This window comes from Melospiza melodia, chromosome 20 (assembly GCF_035770615.1).
Source record: "Melospiza melodia melodia isolate bMelMel2 chromosome 20, bMelMel2.pri, whole genome shotgun sequence".
In the NCBI taxonomy this organism is placed as follows: domain Eukaryota; kingdom Metazoa; phylum Chordata; class Aves; order Passeriformes; family Passerellidae; genus Melospiza; species Melospiza melodia.
This window is the reverse complement of record NC_086213.1, coordinates 13,827,646-13,844,587: the sequence shown is the minus strand read 5'-3', so window position 1 is coordinate 13,844,587 and position 16,942 is coordinate 13,827,646. Positions and strand designations below refer to the sequence as shown.

Here is a 16,942-nt window from a genome sequence, read left to right as displayed (position 1 = left end):
CAAGGTGTTGTTGACTGAATAAATAACAATTTTCATTATTAAGGCATTCATAGTCAGTATGTTCCATACTCATCATTATCATTTTTATTAAAAAAAAAAAGTCTACTTTTCCTTTATGGCAAGGCTTGGGAATGACAGATGATCCATCAGCTTATCTGCTGATTTTTAATGACAGCATTTTGCATTCATTATTCCCTACTTAAATGACTCTTTTTAAAAGAGGAATAACTTATTTCTTGCTCTTGTTACTAGAGAAATTAACTGGTACACCATTAAGAAGTGCTTGTCTAACAAAAAGATACACCAGTCAGACACTTCGAGAACCAGCAAGGACATAAATTGTCCAAGAGGGAGAGTGAAAACAGGAACCCATATATCCAAAAACCTCCACCATCCCCTCACTGCCAAGGTCAATACTTCCAATTTAAATCTCTGCACTGAAAACTCCCGAGACAAAAGACAAAATAATTCTTTAGGCTTGTGCAGGGCTGGTGGCAGCTGAGGAGCTGAGGTGGGGGAAGCCTTGGGGCAGGCAGGGATATTTCCCAGGGAAATCACAGCAGAGCTGGAAATCACTGATCAGGGCTGAGCTCTGCTATTCTGCTTCTGCCCCCCAGCCTGCACAAGCAAAGAGCCCAAAAATGCAGCACCCAGAGCACACATGCAGCAGAGCAACCCCCAGCGACAAAGCTCTTCTTGGGACTTGTCCATGCCCAGCTTTTGAGCCCAGTGAGCCCCAGAACTCCAGAAGAATTAAACCAGTTCATTAATTACACCAACAACAAAAAAAAAATTTAAAAAGGCATTTTTGCAAGATCAAGTTATTGGCAGTTGGTTTTAAGGAAAGCTTTTTTGCTAAAGCTTTAGTGATTTGCCTTAATGACTGCAATATTTCACAGCAAACCCCTGAACAAGTGTCCTGGGAAAATCCACACAGACCAACTTGGAGAAAGAATAAACACAACTTCTGAGTGAGTTCCCAAAGAGAGGACTTTGGGAATGACATACCCAAATAAAATGGCATTTTCAGCCAAGTGCCAGGGGAGATTCATTCCCCTGTTACAGCCCAGGGAGAGGAGCTGGTGAACAGCCCTGTGCAAAGTGCTTAACTCCCATTTAATGCTCCTCTCAAATAAACACCAGTGTTACAAGAAACAAACAAAAATCACACGCTGACACTGACAAAAGCATCAGCCAATTTTCATGTTTTCATTTTACAAGAGTTTATAACTTTTCAAGTTAACCATAAAAAACATAAAAAGTTAGTAACTATTTAAGTAGTAAACACAGGTGAGGCATATTAATGGCAAAATGAGTGAAAAATTCTAACTAAAGCAAAAAATAAATTATGCAAAGTTAATGCTGGGCTGTTTTATAATGTGTTTGGCACAGATGATTCAAATAAATCAATGTAACCAACTTAATATTTGCCTGTCTAGCAACAGCACCTCCTAACAATAAAATGAGTTTAAGTTTTGGCTAAATGCCTAATAAATGAGTTGTTAGCTTTTGTACTTTAATGCACTGGCTATTACGTAAGCAAGTCAACACATCACGAATGGAATCCAAATGTGTGCACTAGGCTTTGCTTCGAGCCAAACTCATAAACTGGTAAAAGAGGGAATTAAACACACCTCAAACACCAGCTCCCCAATTTCACATTCATTCAATAATCTTTTCCAGTCTATTATATCAAAGAACAATCCAATTATGGTACTTAAATCCCTATGCACAGTTGCCAAAAATAATTTCCCTAGCAACACTTGAAATATCCCCAGAAATGTTCCTGCACTACAGAAAATTCCAGTTTCTGATTTCCACAGTATTTCAGGTGTGACACACTAATGCCTGTCATTATACAGAACATGGCTCACCATCAAAACTTATATTTTCTGCAGATTGGTGTCTCTAATTGCAGGCTCTGAGCACCTCCTTTATCATCACACCTGCCATGACAAACCAGACAGGTACTTCAGAGCAAGTGGGTACTTAAGTGGCACCCTACATCAAGGGGCTCTCCTGAGCCTGGAATAGGTTTGCAAGCTGGGACTGCGTTAAAAAGTACAATATTTACAGAACAATCAGGTCATGCTTCTGTGCCATAAGGGCTTGGATCACGTCTCCTCCCTCCCTCTGGGGTTTCCAAAAGGATCCATGAGGATTTCCCATCAATGAGGGGATGGAAAGTACCTCAAGGTGCTGCACAGAAACCTAAACTTGTGCAGACCCCGCATTTATAGGATGATTTGTACTAAGAGTTGTGTTTCCTGGCTATTCACCCCAACAAACACCAAGGAAAAGGCTACTTCAACTCATCAAGGGAAAAAGTTGATTAAATTATGGGGGAAAAAGTCCCAAAATCCAACCCACAACCATTTTATTCCTGGAGTCAGGACTCAGAATTCTGAGTGCTGAGTTCAGCAGGCACGGTTACCTGGGCTTTATCACACACTTCAGCTATCAATTAGCACAGCTGCAAAGTGCCACAGATCTCTGCAAAGCTCTGGAAATTCCCCACAACTGGGCAGATTTTGGTGATGGACCTGCTGAGGCAGCCCAGGTGCCATCACCCCCATGGCAGAGCCTTGGAGAACCCCGTTCACTGTGAATGTGCCATCACTCCCTTTGGCACCCAGGGTGGAACCCTGCAGCTCCAGTGGGTGAATAATGATTTCAGCAGCCACTCACTCATCTGCATGCACTGCAAATTGGCTCCCAGCCTCCCTGCCACATTCCTGCAGTCCTCATTATACAGACCACCCTAGCCTGAAATTAAACTTTCCCAACTGTTACATCAATATTAAGCTTCACGTTGAGGAATGATACACCCAAGACCGAGGTAATTAGGTCAAATTAAAAACAAGACTAATTTCAGAATGATTAGGTTTGCTTTTCTGTTGCTCAGAATAGGGTTTGGATCAGGTTCTATGGAGTAAAATCATGAAGAGTTCATTTAAGCCGCTCCTTTGCATGTTCCCCTCTGCACCAAGGAAGAGACCAAAGGGTCTGGAGTTCCAATATTTGGTTTTGTTGCCTTTTTTTTTTCCCTAGTATTTTTCTAATTTACTGTAGTCCCATTAAACAAATCTGCCAAAAGAAATTTTCTGCACTTTCTCTGGATTTGCACAAAGCTTTTTACTGATTTGGCAAGTCCAGAGATCTTTATCAAACATCAATTTTCTAAGTCATTTTCACGCCTCTGTTTGTATTGAGTTCTTCCAACAAGAGGTTCCTTATTTTCCAAAATTTCCGGCCAACAGAACATTGACTTGACACTGCACACCAGGCTGCTCCAGCTACCAAAGGTGCATTTGTTCAAAAAGATTCTTTTGGGTCATAACACGGGATGGAATAAGATGGAACAAGAAGAGTGGCTGAGCCATCACCTCCCCGGGCTGGTGAAACAGGGCAGGAACAATTATCTGCTCTGGCAGCCGCAGCTCCCTCTGACCCAGCTCTGCTGGGGCTCTGCCACAGCAGCACGGAGCCAAGAGAGAGGCAGGAACAGCCATCCCAAAGGGCTGCCTGGCCAGGAAGGAATCCGTGTGGCTCCCAGGATACTGGGCTCCCTACAGGAGATGGAGACAATTTCATTGCTCTTGGCCTTGAATGGAGAAAAAAGGGAAAAAATGAAAGATGGAAAAAGATCCTCCAGAAATGCTATTTGATCCTCACACCACAGTTTTCTACAATAAGCTGTCCCTCCTACTGCTGTTAATTTGTCTATTATTTTTATGTCCTCTCGAAGCTGCTGTGAGGAGGCAGTGCTTTCATCTAACAGGAACATTGCCAAGCTGGCCTGGCTTCTTTCAACAAAAAGGCTGAGATGTAAAGAATAAAGGTTGGTTAAAATTCTTCTAACTCAGGTTTTCTTTGTGACTCACTGGAGTTGCTTACGTTTGAAAATGTGTGGAGATGCTCCTCACTGGACACTCCTCACACAAAGAACAATTCCATCACTCACAACAGAGGTCACAGCCTGAAAACTGCTGCATTAAAGATATAATCCTCTTCAGAGCTGTCTTGGGGTGGCCAAAGGCCAGGAAATGAACTCCTGCAGGACCTACAGGCCATGGGCATCCCACAGCCACAGCCCAGAACACCTCTGACCCAAGGAAAGCGCCTAAGAAGAGGAGGGAAACACCCAAGCGCACAGCACCACAGCATTTGTGGCTTCTTCCCACACGTTAAGCATCCCTAATTTTTAACTCAAAGCTTTCCTTTCCAAACCAGCTGAAGTCTGGCTTCATGGAAATACGGCTTTCATAGTGGCAACAGTTCCTGAGGAACTCCAATGTCCTCACCTACAGCAGTCTGGCAGGGGTGACAGCAGTGGTTTTCCCTCCCCATCTCTTTGGTTTTTCCCTCCCATCTCCCTGGCTTTTCCTCCCCATCTCGCTGGATTTTCCCTCCCCATCTCCCTGGCTTTTTCCCTCATCTCTTCTCAATTCTTTGCTGCCTGCCTTCCACACCTCCCTGTGTTTCCTTTCTCCCCCTGCTCCTCTCACTCATTCCCTTTCTGGTGCTCTGTGAACTCCATGGCACCCAGCCCACGGCCTGTGCACGGCCTGAAATAAGCCCCAGCAAGGCTGGCTGCCTGCAGCAGTTACTGCTCTTTTGTGCACAGCAACACATGCCATTGATCTCCTGTCAGACAACTGCTGCTGCTGCTGGCACTTTACACGCTGCTGTCCTGGGGCCAGGCGGGTTCCTGTGGCAATAAACACATCAGGAAGTGTTTGAGTGCGCGGCCTGATGCCCTCCCCAGGGTGGGGAACAGCACTCTGTGTGTGTACACTGGCTGCAGCCCATCTTTCTGGCATTTTTTATCTTCCAGGAGCTCCAGAGCCTGCCCTGTGCTGAGTTGACACTGGGTACAGGCACAGCTCGGCCTGCAGGAGGCCAAGGCACTGCACAAATCAGCTCAGCAAAGGGCAGGCTCATCCTGGAGAGGGGATTGGGAACCTCTGCCCCACAGCCCCTCTCCTGGTGGCTTGGAGGGGACACCAGACCCGAGTCTGTCACTCTGGGGCAGAATGGAAGGGAATGCAACACAGAAACAGCTCCAGAGAGCTCTGAGAGAGAATGTCCATCTGGCAGAGGGGGTGAGCACACCAGGATGGCCCAGGTTGGTTCTTGCCCCAGGAAGGGGGGACTGGAAGGTGCAGGGGGAATGGAGCTCACAGGGCAGGGACAGCGGGATCCCTGTCACAGCTGTCACCTGTGCCACAAACCTGACCAAAGTGAGCACTGACAGGGAAAAATAAACCCTGCCACAAACCCTGCAAAGTGACACAGAGAGGGAAGGACAAACCCTGCCACAAACCCTGCCACAAACCCTGCAAAGTGAGCATAGAAGGAAGAACAAACCCTGCCCCAAACCTGACCAAAGTGAGCACAGAGAGGGAAAACACACCCTGCCACAAACCTGTCCAAATGAGCACAGAGAGGGAAGGACAAACCCTGCCCCAAACCCTGCCACAAACCCTGCCAAGTGAGCGCAGAGAGGGAAGAACAAACCCTGCCCAAGTGAACACAGACAGGGAAGAACCCCAGCTTTCGTTTTCAAGACATCCCCAAAGCTTTGAAAACAAAACCAAATGATCTTTCCTCAGCTGATCATCCATGCCAGCAACACATATTTAATTTAAATAAATATATGCACAAATCTTAACTGGCAGCAAATTTTACATCTTTCTTTTGGCTGATATTCTTGGTTCAAAGGGTATTCACAAGCATAGGAAAAGAAGTGAATTATTTTAAAACAGGAGGATGTATTTGCATGCCTATAAATACATAAAATAACTGCTTTTCCTGTTCAAAGATACATTAAAATTGCAGTTTTATAAAATAAGTTAATAATTTGAATTCTGTAAACACCTCTTAAAACAGTAAAGAAACTGAATGATCATAAGAGAATCTTAATTTTTCATTCAAGTTTAAAGGCAGAGGATGTAAAATGCTAGAGTTGGACTGCATCAATTTAAAAAATACATAAACTTCCAGGTAACAGAATAAATACTTCTGAGGACACCTGAAAATAAAAGCCTTCTGAAGATTTCACTCTTTCTGCTTCTGCATACTGAGTGCCCCTCATGCAAGTTTAATTTATGCAGTGACAGATATCCTGAGAGACAGGAGCCGTATTAAATACATGAAGATAAAATAATCCCAAGGTGAGAAGCACCAGTTTGGTCTCAATAACACTCAACTCAGCACTGCAGGTTAAATCAATTTGATTAACTTTGCTAGTTAGCATAAATATAACCTTCCTGGTTAAAATACTAGTTTGTCAAGGATCAGACTCTCCTTACCTGGTTATAATCCAATCCAATTTAATGGCTGTTCTTGAGGAAGGAAAATCATCTCTCAGTATAAAATTCCCTCTCAGAGCTGTTGAAACTCTCTGGCCCAAGTTTTGTGCTGGTGCCACCTCCTCTGTCCTGAGCCACAGGCTGGGTCACATGCAGAATTTGTTCTTCAGCTTTGCAGCAAGGAGAACACTGAGCACCATGAAATATGTTCTCTTCTGGAGCCTTTCAATGAGACCATGGAAACTCAGCTCCTGCTCAGCACTGATTTGAAATAACCTAATCCTGTAAAATGCTAAATCACCCTGGCAAAGCTCCTGCAGTCCTGCTCCCCAGGATATCAGCCTTGAGTTATGGGGTAGCACAGCTTGCCAGGATGGACCAGGCTCTCAGGGCATTTTTTCAAGCCCTCTTGCCCTGGTCCCACTGCAGGCTAATTTGTGGCATGTTCTGAAATGCTTCCAGAGAACTCTCAGGAGCAAAGGACACAGGAACTGCAAGGGTCCATCCATCTTTTGACAAATGCAGTGGAAAAAACCTGCATGGTCTGTACAAAGTGGGATCTGCTTGCAGGAAACCACCAAGGACTCGTGGCTGGTAAACTCCCAGATTTTGGCTATTTCAAAAGCATTTCTTGCACTGATCCAGCACTGGGTGAGATCCCAGCCCTTCAGCAGCTCAGCTGTTCCGCACAGAGGGCTGGAAATAGCTGATTTTCAGCAAAGCCCACCACTCCCCTGCACTCAGAGCAGAAATCCACACGGATTTCTTCCCCAAGGAATTGGAAGTGCTGGGTCCCAGCTGCAGGCACAGAGCAGAACTGTTTGTGCTTTAAGAATAAACTGTGTCTTTTTGGACCAAAACATTGCTGCTTCAACTATGCCCACCAAAATGAGATTCTCAGAGCTCTGCCCCAAGGAGAGAGCTTGAGGGAGAAGAGGTGCAGATGGCAACAACCAATCTCCTCACTCAATGAGGGAAAAAAACCTCCTTTGAGATAGCAAAAACAAGGGCAAAGCAAGGCTCCACACAGATGAGAAAAGATGTGGGCAAATATACTGGTGTGTGTATATTTAAAATAAATCTCTTCTTTTTATGCTCTTTGTTCAACTGCATTATCAAAAAAGAGGTTTTAAATACAAGCTTATGGGACTACTAAAGAGGTGAATTTATGAATGTATTCCTAACAAAACACACTCTTGAAGGCTTTAATCTATGAATTGTGACAACCTTGGACAAAATGGATTTTTAATAGAATATAATGTAAACTGCCTGAAACACTGTGATAAGGAATTTTTTTTTAAGCAATGCACAAAAAAGGCAACGATGCACTCTGCATGAAAGGAGGAAAGGTCTTAATTTAAAGCATTTTAAGGGACACTCAATTTGCGTAGGGAAATGTGAGAAGTGGAGATGAAAACCTCCTGATAGCAGTAGCACTGCGGAGGGGAGAGGGAGGAAGATTAGGAAAGTAAGCAAATTTGTAAATGCTCCAGCTGATAAGAGGGGCTGAAAGGAACGCAGCCGGGATTAGAACATGTCAGAGCCCAGAGTCACTGCTCTCCCTGCAGGCTCTGCCTCTCAGGGGCTCTTATCAGAGCTGAGCACTGGCTCCGCACAGCCCAAGTGCCAGGCTGGCCTGCCTGGGGTCAAGGGCACAGGGGGGCACAGATCCCACTCATTCAGGGGGCCTGTGACTCCTGGGCTTCCTCGGGGTCCCCAAAGCTCCCCGAGCTGTGCCAGGGGCTGACAGGGCTTTCCACCCCGCACAAAGCCTGAGAGAGGCTCAAACCCACCATGAACTCGGCCAAATCTTACCCAGGAATCAGCTAAGCTCAGCCCAGAGGCTCAGTCCTGGCTTAGCCACTGCTCCTCTGCCAGCTGGGCCACTCAGCAGAAGGGAAATTCATTCCAAGAGAGAAAAAAGCATCTCCTCTGAGGTGGATGAACCATTCTGTTCATTGACAGCTTCTGCCACAGGAGAGGCTGATCCTGCACACTCACCCAGACACGAACTGCCCTCCATAAAACTCCTTGGATTCTAAAATGAACCAGCTCTAGTGACAATTCCATCACCCTGACATTAATAAAAGCAAGTTCAGGTCTCCCATCATCTAAATGAAACAGCAGAACTTCTACAGAAACACTTGACATTCTTCAGAAGAAACAGGAGGGCCATCATTATGACCAAAAAGACAAATTAAAGGAAAGATCAAAGTTAAATATTTACTCTAAGCACTACAATATTTGCAAATCTGGAAGTGATCTTTCAGCAGTTTCTATTTGCATACTTTAATTAATCCAAAAATATTAAACTAATCTCACAAAGGAAAGGGTCAAAGTATTAATTAACTTGAGATGCATTGCTTTTGTGCAATTTAACAGTTCAACACAAAGCAAAACTCAGTTTTAATAAAAACTAAGTTACTGTGACAGGTATAATTTCATGGATTAGTGAAACCCCATACAAGGCAATAAGTTTCAATGTTCAGGCTATTTTTTTGGTCCAACTTTAAAAATAGCCCCTTCATTTTGATTTCAGTAACATCAGATGACCTCAATCTTCCCTTGACCTCAGTATTTCACTTTTAAACTGATGGTTTTCCACTTTGCTCCAAAGGGAGCAGAGGTTGTGCTTGTTAGAGGAAGGAACCTGACGGGGTTCACAGGGAGCAGACCCTGCCCAGCCACCTGTTGCCTTTTGGGACTACCTAAAAACTACCTAAAACCAGACAAAATGAAGGGAATAAAAAGCAGTTATATTTATTGAAGTGCCTTCATTAAAGGGGCAGACAAAGCCCCCCAGGGGCTACACCCAAAATGGACCAATGGACCATATTTCTCTGGTTTAGTTCATTTTTTTTTTCTGTTGGTTCTTTGGCAAGAGGAATTCTTGTCAAAGAACCCAATTCTCTGGTTCAGTCCATATTTTTTCTGTTGGCTCTTTGGCAAGGGGAATTCTTGTCAAAGAACCCAACTCTCTGGTTTAGATAATTTTTTTTTCTGTTGGCTCTTTGGCAAGAGGAATTCTTGTCAAAGAACCCAGTTCTCTGGTTTAGTTCCTATTTTTCTTGTTGGCTCTTTGGCAAGAGGAATTCTGCTGTCCTGAAGGGCCATGAGCAGCAGACGTGAGCTGGGACTGGGGGGCTGCCTCCAGTTTAATTCAATAATCTCTTCCCAAGAAGTGACGCAAAGGGAACAAAGCTGTCGCAGGAGCAGGTCCAGCTTTGCGGGGAGGCAGAGGAGCCGCGCTGCAGCTCGCTGACGGGGTCGGGGAGCGTGTGTGAGGATTCAGCCCGGGGCTCACCCACCTGTCCATGGCGCCGGGGTCGTTGTGCACGCAGGTGAGCGTGGCCGTGCTCCGCGCGCTGTCCGTCTCCTCCTGCACTCCCCACTGGTCAGCGTCGCTCACCCTGATGTCCGAGATCCTCACGCCCGGGGCCGTCCTGATCCTGTGGGGACACCAAGCATTTTTTTTTTTTGAGGCACAGCGGAAATTTTCCAGAGAAAACAATTCTGAAATTTTTAGACATCCGTTTTGGTTTGGGTGAAATGTACATCTTTGAAAACAGACCTGTTTAGTCTGACTGCCTGTTCTTATAAAAGCCTAGGCTCAGAGAAACTGCTTCAGTGAAAGACAAATAAAGGGGGACAGACAGAGGGACAGGGATTGCAGTGAGAGCAGGTCAACCTGACCTAGGAATTCTTTCTGATAATGAATTAGCGGGATATGTCACCACGAAAATTTGTAAAATTGAATATGTATGAGCCTATTGTGAAATTGGATGCATATGGATTTGAGAGGGGGATAAAGAAGGATCTGGAATTCCCAGAGGCACACATGTCTTTTAGAGAGAGGAATCTCCACATGCTGTAATAAACATACCAGCTTTACAACTTTCACAAAGTTGTGGAGTTTTGTTTGCCTCCACAAAACACCTTAGCCACAGATCCACCCAGAGAGGTGAACAGGAAGCTGAAAGGAAATACTCCCTCTCCCATCAATAGCAGGCTGCAGCCACGAGTCACTCTGCTTTAAAAACTTAAACCAGGTCCAGTCATTTACAGAGGTGAGGGATGAGTTTCATTATGTGCAAAGCCAGTCAACTTTAGCTTGAGCAATGTGGAGAGATTAAGAATGGTTTCTGCTCCTGTGGCCCCAGTCTGATACAAATGAAAAAGGTGTGATGAAGCATAAGTTGATTTAATTTGCTGTGTCTGTCCTGCAGTTTGAGATGGGAAATAAGAGCAATGGGATATAAAATACATCCTCCTGCCTGCAAACCTTTGGGAGTGAGGTATCTTCTGATATTAGGGATGCCTGCATGGAAAAAAATGAGTTTCATTGCTCAAAGACCATAATGCAGGAAGGAGAGAAAAGGAGTAAGTTATCCTAGACTGAGGGAGGAAAACAGTTATGTCATTGCAGCAGGATCTATCAAACTGGGCACATCAGACTGCTGCTGCCAAAAATAATATGATGCTGACATGGAAAACTTTGATTTCCTGAGAATGGCTAGAGTTTGAGAGCAGTGTGGTAGCTGGGAAATGTCGCCGGGTTTTGGCTCAGAGAAAATAAAACTTGCCAAAAATAAAAAGTCCATGCACCAGCGAGGCTCAGCGTTAGGAACAGATTGCCAAGGAATAGGAAACAAACTGCTTTTATTAGCAGGAACTTCATTTGTGCAGCTTGACTCCTGAAACAAGCCTGGGATTACAACAGGAGTGCTGCAAATATGCCTGGAGAACAATTAGGCAGAGAGAAACTGCTGCAGCGCCACGCTCACCGCTGCTGTGACTTAATTAATTAAAAGCAAAGCCAAGAGGGACCTTTTAGTTATATGGTGGAATGGAACAGCACTGCTGGGACCTGGAGTGTTATTTAACAGTGAATTGTGATGGCTTTGCCCCATGCCTCATGGCCAGTTGGTGCTCGTGTCACACCATTAAAAACTTCCTTGGAGCTCTGGCTGGGTCCATGGGCTGGGATCAAAGTGAGTTCACAGCGCCATGGGTGGCCTGTTCCTCTGAGAAGGAATTAATTCATCCTGCTTTCATGATATCCTTATTTTGCCTGTAAGCCTTTAGTGACTCGATGGGTCAAATCCATGCCTGGCATAACCAAGCTGATGAAAAATATTCTCTGAAGCAGGATTGTACCTGATATTTTCTAATTGTGTCCTTCCTGCTTTCCCACAGGCATTCACATCTCCAAACAGCATTCCTCATAGCTGAGGTGCCCTTTCCTATCACCTCCTCTTCTTTTTTAGAGGGACATTCACTTATTCTGTAGTAATTGCACTGGACCAAATAATTCCTGCAAGACACCTGCATGGCTTCATTTCAGACTGGCTTATAATTCATATGAGATAGAGAATTGGGCCCTCAGCAATGGATTCAATGCTTTCTTTCATTAGTAAACCACTTTTGAAAAAAAATCATTAGGACCTGGCAAAAAAAAACCCCAAAGCCAAAAAAAAACAAAACAAAGTACCTGTTTTTAAATTTTCTCTTCCCCAGCCAAATTTGTATTTTTTTGAGAAATTCCTATCACCATCCTTTCAAGTTCCCATGCTTTTCTTTTCAATGTGTCTGAAAACTTCTACCCTGACTTTTCACCCAGGTCAAATCCTGGTTAATTAAAGGTTAATGGAAGGGCAGAGATGCTGGGGGGACAGGCACACCAGGACAGTTGGAACTTATCCACAATTTCAGGATTCATCAGCCTTTCCCATCTGCCAGAAGCTCGTTGTGTCCTCCTACACAGCTTTGCACTGCAGAGAGCTTCACTCTGCAGCAGCTCCGTTTGTCTGTCCTGAACCACGTATGAGGAGGAAGAGCATGAGGAGCTACACTGAGGATAAGAAGCTACAATGAGGGTGAGGAGCTACAGCAAGGATGAGGAGCTACACTGAAGATGAGGAGCCACAACGAGGATGAAGAGCTACAATGAAGATGAGGAGCTACACTGAGGGTGAGGAGCTACACTGAGGATGAGGAGCCACAACGAGGATGAAGAGCTACAATGAAGATGAGGAGCTACACCGAGGATGAGGAGCTACAATGAGGGTGAGGAGCTACAACAATGAGGAGCTACAATGAGGATAAAGAGCTACACCGAGGATGAGGAGCCACAATGAGGATAAGGAGCTATGAAGATGAAGAGCTACACCGAGGGTGAAAAGCCACAATGAGAATGAAGAGCTGCACCAAGGATGAGGAGCTACAATGAGGATGAGGAGCCACAATGAGGATGAGGAGCTACACTGAGGATGAGGAGCTACACTGATGATGAGGAGCGACAATGAGGATGAGGAGCTCCAGACCCATCTCCTGCACACCTGGGCAGGATTCAGGACCCGTGTGCAGCTCCTCCTGAAGCTGCTCCCCTGTGCCTCCATCAGTGGTGCTCACACACACTGTAAGGATGCAGGAGCTCCAAGATCCTCCTCCTTCTCCCCATCCAGCTGTCCCAGCCTCCTTCATGGATGCTGCACCCCAAACCACCGGCCCCCTGTTGGCCCAGCCCCTCAGGCAGGGAGCTTTGCTGTTCATCCTCCTGTGTCTGAGCTGGTTTTTGCCACCGGGTGAGGCTCTCCTCTGGCCCAGGGCTGGCTGCCCCTCAGGGGGACCCCTCAGAGGAGGCCCCGTGGGCTTTGCCCCCTCTGCCTCTCTGGGTGAGCAGCAAGTGAACAGCGCTCGCTGCTCCCCGGGCACCTTTTCCAAAAGTGTCTCAGAATGCTGCATTTTAGGAAAATTTCCAGTCTAATCCCTTGCGTTGCATCTGCTCTGGTGGGCTGAGACAAGATGTCATTTTGCATTTTTGGATATCGGTAGAGCCAGGAAGGTTGAAAGGAGGAAGAAACTACGTTCGGCTTCTCACTTAGGAAAAGTCAAGAAATTCAAATGAAACCAGCCTACATATGGGAGTTTGAGCCTACTGTTCCTCAGATAAGTGATTCATATCTTTAAATCTTCCCCCAAACTCCACAGGCACAAAAATTAATGTAAGTGTTGGGGACTGAGGCTTCAAAAAGGAGTAAGAAATTCCTAGCAGAGCTGCCATCAGCTGGAGAAGGGATGGTGAATGGCACGTGTGTGGGCCCTCCTCTGTGCCAGGCTTCAATTAGAAGCTTGGGTGGATCATTTCGTTTTCTCATACCTCCCTTCCCCACGTATAAAATACTGGAAAGTGTTGCTCTGCCAACTCAAAGGGAGCTGTAAGGATAAATGGAATTGCCTGCAAAAAAATCTGATGTCCTTTAAATTTGCCAGCTGACAAAAACTGCCATCTCTGTGCATGAAACTGTGGAAAGGAGCTGCTGAAGTATTTCATAGAACTGTGACCCAATAACCAACTGTTACCACTAAGATGGCTTAATTATTTTTTTATAAAGATAATTTTTGAAATGAGAGGGGCAAAAAAGAAAAAAGGAGCAAAACATGACAACCAATTGGAAATTTAGCAAAACTGATGTTTCGTTCCCATGAAATATGAAATATTTGCTTTCTGAAAAGCAGAATTGTCAGACAGAAAAGTATCCTGTTGAAAACCCACCTCTAAAACATTGCAGTGTCCATTTGAAAATGCAGCTAGCAGGGATGTGAGATGGGAGCTGGGCAGAAATCACCCAGGGCCTGAGTATTTGGGATATCCCTGCCACAGGGGTGAGGGAGGTCCCACAGAAAGGTGACCCCTCCATCACTGCCTTTGTGCCACTGTCCCTGCAGGATCTCCAGGGAGAATTGCCAGGATGCATCACAGTGAGCACAGCCCCTCCTGCAGCTCCAAGGGCACAGAGGAGCTGCCTGAAATGTGGATTTTGGAGCACATTAGGAAGCCCTGGCAGGACTTTCCCCTGAACAATGTGCCCCCCATTTATTGCAGAATATAAAGACACAAACGTGCTGGGCTGGATGGAGCAGCGTTCCCAGCCTGCCAACCTGGAACCAGCAACTCTTTTAAAATGCAATCCCAGCCCAAAATGTATTTGACCCTGTGAATTGAGCCAGGCTAAACCTCTTCTCTCATTTCTCCCAGCACAAGGAAAATGGGACAAAGAGCTGGGAGGGGAAAAAACTCAGAGTTGCAGGAGGGGTTTATGCACCCAGAACTTGGGTTGGGAATTCCACAGCCTCCCAGTGAATTCAGTGCAAAATCTGAAAGGTGAATCTTTGCCTCTCACACAGCCCCAGCCTGGCACTGGGAACTGGGAGGTAAAGGCTTGGCAAAAGGAACTTGAAAATAGAAACAGAAGGGAAAGATATTTGGGAAATAAAACAGAGATGTGCTCACAGCAGATGGGAAATGCTCAAAATGATGTGAAAAATGACTTTTTCAGAGCTATTTTAGAAATCTTCTTATCCCCCCCCCCCCCACTCCATTAGGGGGGAAAGCATGATCTGAGCTAAATTCACTCTCAATGACGTACTAATAATAACAGTGATGATAAATTTCATTTGTAATTTCCAACCATTTCTGCAGTCAGCCCTTCCACACACATTTTTAGCCCAATTAAAAATAAAGCCATTATCCTTTCCCTACAGGAAATCCAAGCTGTAACCAGTTTAGTCAACTTGCCCAAAATTATACTCTCTGCAGAGCCAGAATGAGGGCTGATCCCTCCCAATTCCCAGCTAGACACCCCTCCCCATCTCTCAGACCAAACCAGAGCACAGCTGAGTAATTCCAAGCCCTCACAGAGCATTTACCATATTTGAAGAATTGCACAAACAGCAAGCAATTAGTTCTGAACAAGGTCCCTGGGGAGTTTCTAGTTAAAATACATGTGTTTTAGGCTACATTAAACCAAGCATTAGAAATTAAAATCACCACTGAACTCAGACATAACATCTGGGGACTTGTGGGTGTGGGTGAGATGGGCAGTGTTGGATAAAGGATGGAATAGCAGGACTCCTGCAGAGGTGGAGGAAGGAAGGAGAGGGAGCTGGCTGGGAGAGAAGCAGGTCTGTGATTCACAGCTCCCACTTCCAGTGCACTCTGTGCCTTCTGGGAGGGAGGCACAGACAGTCAGGAGTTCATCCCTCACAGGGTGTGAAAGCAAAACCTCCTGGAAATGCAATTATAGCAGAGGGAGCTCCCCCAAGGAGAGGCACCGTCCCTCTCCTCTCTTCCTGAGCCTCCTGGATTAAATTCTTCATGGGTAATGCAGAAATATGAGGGAATGAGGTGATGTAAAGTCACCCAGAAAACACATGGCAGAACCAGGAGCTGGACCCAGAGCTGCAAAGGAATATTTTGGTATCAGAGCCACTGATAGCAGGCAGCCAAATTTGCCAGTCCCAGCAATGCCCTTTCTGTGCTGTGGCCCTGGGGTGTGAGATCAGGAGCCCTGCACTGCCTCACCTCTCACAGAACTCACAGCAGCTCAGGGGATCAGGCCCTCAACCTTCACAAGCCAAGCAAGTGCTTATTTTTCAAAATATTTTCCCAAGAACTTCAGTTCTTTGTTCTTTTATATTTTAAAAGACCTGTCAGAGATTTATGTTCAAATTACTTCCCCATCAAATACTCCTTAAAATAGCAGCACTGGGCCAGCTGTGTTTGCTTCTGCAATTCCATATTAATGTCACTACAAGCAAAGTTATTTTCCCAAGTATGTAAAATACCCTTCAAAATACATAAAGACCCTGCAAAGACCCCAGCCCTCTCCAAAGAGGTCACAAGAGTAGAAACACAAGGAATATTCTGCTTTACAGCACAGTAAAACAAGCAGCCTACACAGCCCCACAGAGAGGTGTAAGTACATGGTGAGCAGATGGCAATTTGGAAACAGCAACTGCCAGGCTCCAAAAACTGAAGGAAACCCCAGGTAAAAGGGTTTGATGGAGGTACCAGCAGGCAAAAAGCTCAGCGTGGCTCTGGGAAAAAGCCAGGGCCAATGAGTGTTACCAGTGAAACAAAGGTGGGACAGAACGCCCAGGTTTGCCTTGGGGTTAAAGGCAAATTAATACTCAGAGAAAGGCAGAAAACTTCCAAAGCCACCTGGAGTTGTGCTTAAGATTTGATCTGAATTTCTTCCATGCTAAACCTGCGGCAGTGGCTGAGCCCTCAGTGCACAATGGGTGAAATGTGAATTTCTTCCATGCTAAACCTGCGGCAGTGGCTGAGCCCTCAGTGCACAATGGGTGAAATGTGAATTTCTTCCATGCTAAACCTGCGGCAGTGGCTGAGCCCTCAGTGCACAATGGGTGAAATGTGAATTTCTTCCATGCTAAACCTGCGGCAGTGGCTGAGCCCTCAGTGCACAATGGGTGAAATGTGTTCCCAAAGCAGAGCTGGGTGTGCTGGCTGTGCCTGCCTCGGCCCCACGTGCCCCCGTGCAGGCTCAGAGCTCTGCTCCCACCTTCACACCTCGCTGGAAATGGAAATGTGCCTTTCCCTCCCCCTGGCACACCTCACTTCCTCCTGCACCCGTTATTTTTAAATAACCTTTTGTAGTGCTGTGCTTGAGCCTGCCAAGCATTTGGGCTGCATCTCCCCTGAGAGCAGCTATTAGTGTCACCAATCTCAGTCCAACACCAGAGCTCTGGGCAGGACACAGCAGATGAAACAGCTTCAGGGGGGCAAGGCAGGAACAAATCTGCTCAACACAAGTGGTGGCTGACAG

The 16,942-nt window shown here is 45.7% G+C and overlaps 1 protein-coding gene across 1 annotated transcript in view; it reads right to left on the bottom strand.

Moving 5' to 3' along the window:
* Nucleotides 1-16,942, bottom strand: part of TMEM132B (transmembrane protein 132B) — a 210,441-nt gene that overhangs the window by 105,094 nt on the left and 88,405 nt on the right. The window contains exon 3 of the mRNA XM_063173211.1: nucleotides 9,623-9,763. Coding sequence (XP_063029281.1) covers nucleotides 9,623-9,763 — 141 coding nt within the window. The remainder of the gene's footprint in view (nucleotides 1-9,622; nucleotides 9,764-16,942) is intronic.